The sequence below is a fragment of the Heptranchias perlo genome, chromosome 34 (genome assembly GCF_035084215.1).
Source record: "Heptranchias perlo isolate sHepPer1 chromosome 34, sHepPer1.hap1, whole genome shotgun sequence".
Taxonomy (NCBI): domain Eukaryota; kingdom Metazoa; phylum Chordata; class Chondrichthyes; order Hexanchiformes; family Hexanchidae; genus Heptranchias; species Heptranchias perlo.
In genome coordinates, this window is record NC_090358.1 from 31474882 (window position 1) to 31477818 (window position 2937).

A 2937-nucleotide genomic window follows, 5' to 3' on the forward strand; every position below is an offset into this window, starting at 1 on the left:
TTTGTTGGATCAGTCCTGTATGAGAACAGATTTTAACTTTATTCCCGAGAGAGGTCTGATTAAGATAATGTCCTCGACTTTGACATGTTTGTGTTTTATCCACCATATTATTTACATCGGAGTCAATGTTGCGGATGTAATGTGTTTGTTCAAGTGACTGTAACAAATAGCAATGATCAGTAGTATAACGGTGCCGGTGAAGTCCTATCCCTTGTATAAAGCAGTGCTTGTTGGAAAAGATCAGCTGAGAGTGCCTGCAGAAGCTGTGGTTTCCAGGCCAACAGAAGTCACTGTTTCTCACAGAAATGGAATATCCAGTAATGTTTCAGATAGAACGAATTTACTATCCTGTTCTTGCAACCGTTGGAGTTCCGGGTAAGCCGATATCTCAGCTGTTAATGGTGTAAATCGTTGTTAACTCTGCTGCTGTACTTGGCAATTCTTTTTTCTCCCTGCATGTTTACACAGTGTCCTGTTCTCTTCTATCAGTTGAATGATGAAATGTGTTAAGTCTCTGCTCTTTTGGTCTTGTAGGAGCTGCATTATATCCATAATGACTTTTGTGTATCCAACCCTGGCATTGTTACTGGATTATTCTCTGTACTGAATGTAATGTTGAACAACGGTATCTCTTTAAATTCTAAACGTTCAGTCTTGTAGCAATTGCATTAGAGCTGTAATGAACTTTTGATATACAACATTGGCATTGTTATTGGACAGTTCTCTGCACTGAATGTATTGTTGAATAATGGTATGTCCTTAGCTTCTAAACGTTCGTTATTGTAGGAGTTACATTATATCTGTAACAGGCTTTGTATATCCAAACCTGGCATTGTCACCGGATTATTCTCTGCACTGAATGTAATGGAATCAGGTGTCTGGGCTTAGAGTTGGTATCAGACCATCAGGAACTGTTAACAGTTTCATGTTGTGGAACTAACCTGTCCTGGAATAATTTTTCATGAATGTGTTTTCAGTGATTGATAATGAGGCAGTTCACGGTCTCAATGAAGCAGCGCAATGTCCTCCCTCCCCATAACATGCTTCAGTTTAACTGGGATTTAAATGTATTTATTGGTTATCACTGTTATGAAATATTATTTCATGATCTGTGTATCTGACGCCACTTCAGATGTCTGGCTACTGAACGGAGTTTGCTGCTGATTCTTTCACATCTCCTTCTCTGATTCACTGTGGATGAATTCACTGTCACTGGACTTCATTGTAAAATGAAATATTTTGATGTTATGTTGTTTCAGTTTGCATTGTATCTGTTGGAATCATGAGCCCTTCTATTTATCTGTAGATTATAAGTATGATGTTGACGTTTTGTTTTGAGCCCAAATCCGGCTTTAATCCGCTGGATTCACGTTCGGTAAAATCCCTTCTCCCTTCCCCACCTGCACTGCGCCCTCACTCGGCCCTTCGAGTGGATCCTGTGCTCACTTTTTTCACTTTCTGTTTCGATCTCCCAATTCATTATTGATCGTTGTGTTTAAAAAATCTCTCTGCCCGAAAGCGCTGCCCAGGTCAATTAATCACTTGCCACTGTTCGATGCAGCAACAAAGCTGGAATTTTCACCCCAGTTCCTATCAAATTGTTGCTTAGGCTCCAGATCTGATCGGTAATTTCTCTGCTTCCTCTTCTTTCTCCTACAGTTAACTTGGTGACGATTCTGATCCTGTCCCGTGGAAGGTGCGGTCTCTCCAAATGTATCAGTCGCTACCTGATGGGAATGGCAGCGGCCGATCTCCTGGTCGTTTTCACTGATCCGATATTGAGGTGGATTAATGTGATTTATTTCCCAGATTCATTCCTGGATATTACTCCCGTGTGCAGTCTCATTAACTTCCTGGGTTCTGCAACCGTGATGGTTTCTGTCTGGCTCACAATCGCTTTCACCTTTGATCGATTTGTGGCCATTTGTTGTGAGAAGCTGAAAACAGCATATTGCACCGAGAGAACAGCGGCTGTGGTTCTGGGAACAGTGAGTGCGCTGGGCTGTTTAGAGAGCGTCCCCTGGTACTTTGTGAATGAACCTGTATATGTAATTGATAATATTCCCTGGTATTGTGCCACTAAATCGAGCTTCCGAACTTCCCCCGCATGGGCCGCATTTGACATGTTTCACCTCATTTTAACCCCTTTCATCCCGTTCTTTCTGATTTTGCTGCTCAATGTTCTGACGGTCAGACGTATTTTAGCAGCCAGTCGAGTCCGCCGGGGACTCCGGGGCCGCAGCAATGGAGAGAATCACAGAGACCCAGAGATGGAGAACCGAAAGAAATCGATCATTTTACTCTTCAGTATATCGGGAACTTTTATATTGTTATGGGTGACACGGGTTGTGTTTTACATTTATGTGCGAATTACAAACACTCGGTATTATTACTCCTACTCTGACCCTGTTTATATCACAGAACACACAGCAAAGATGCTGCAGCTTCTCAGTTCCTGCACAAACACGTGTATTTATGTCCTGACCCAGTCTAAATTCAGAGAGGAGCTGAAGAACGCGGTGAAATACCCACTCAATCTAATTATTAAATTAGTTAAATCATAAAACAAGCTGAAGTGTTTGAAGGACTAGAACTAAATCCCATTTGAAGCTCTATCCTGACACTTCCCAGGAGACGGAAAGTATGTTTTGAATTAGCAACACAGATCGATGAAATGATTGTGAATCTGATTCTGATATTACATTTTATTGATAATCTGACCTATTGAGGCGGGATTTGCTCTGCAGACAACACATGAACTGTTGCTCACAATGGCGGCAGTAAAGAGCTGAGCTGGACTTCAACTAAATGGCCGCCCTGCAAAATAGGCAAACTTGCCAATCAAAGTAGCAGCTGTGGATCTGATCAGAATGGAAATGAACGTTCTTGATCTCCCATCGAACATTCCTCCTGTAGTAATCACATACATAGAATCAT

General features: G+C 41.7%; 1 protein-coding gene across 1 annotated transcript; it reads left to right on the forward strand.

Moving 5' to 3' along the window:
- The first annotated feature begins 284 nt into the window (after positions 1–284).
- LOC137301648 (probable G-protein coupled receptor 139) lies at positions 285–2564 on the forward strand. Its single transcript, XM_067971187.1, has 2 exons — positions 285–375; positions 1660–2564. Exons 1-2 carry the CDS (start codon positions 306–308, stop codon positions 2562–2564), a joined length of 975 nt encoding a protein of 324 aa, XP_067827288.1. The 5' UTR covers positions 285–305.
- Positions 2565–2937: the final 373 nt, after the last annotated feature.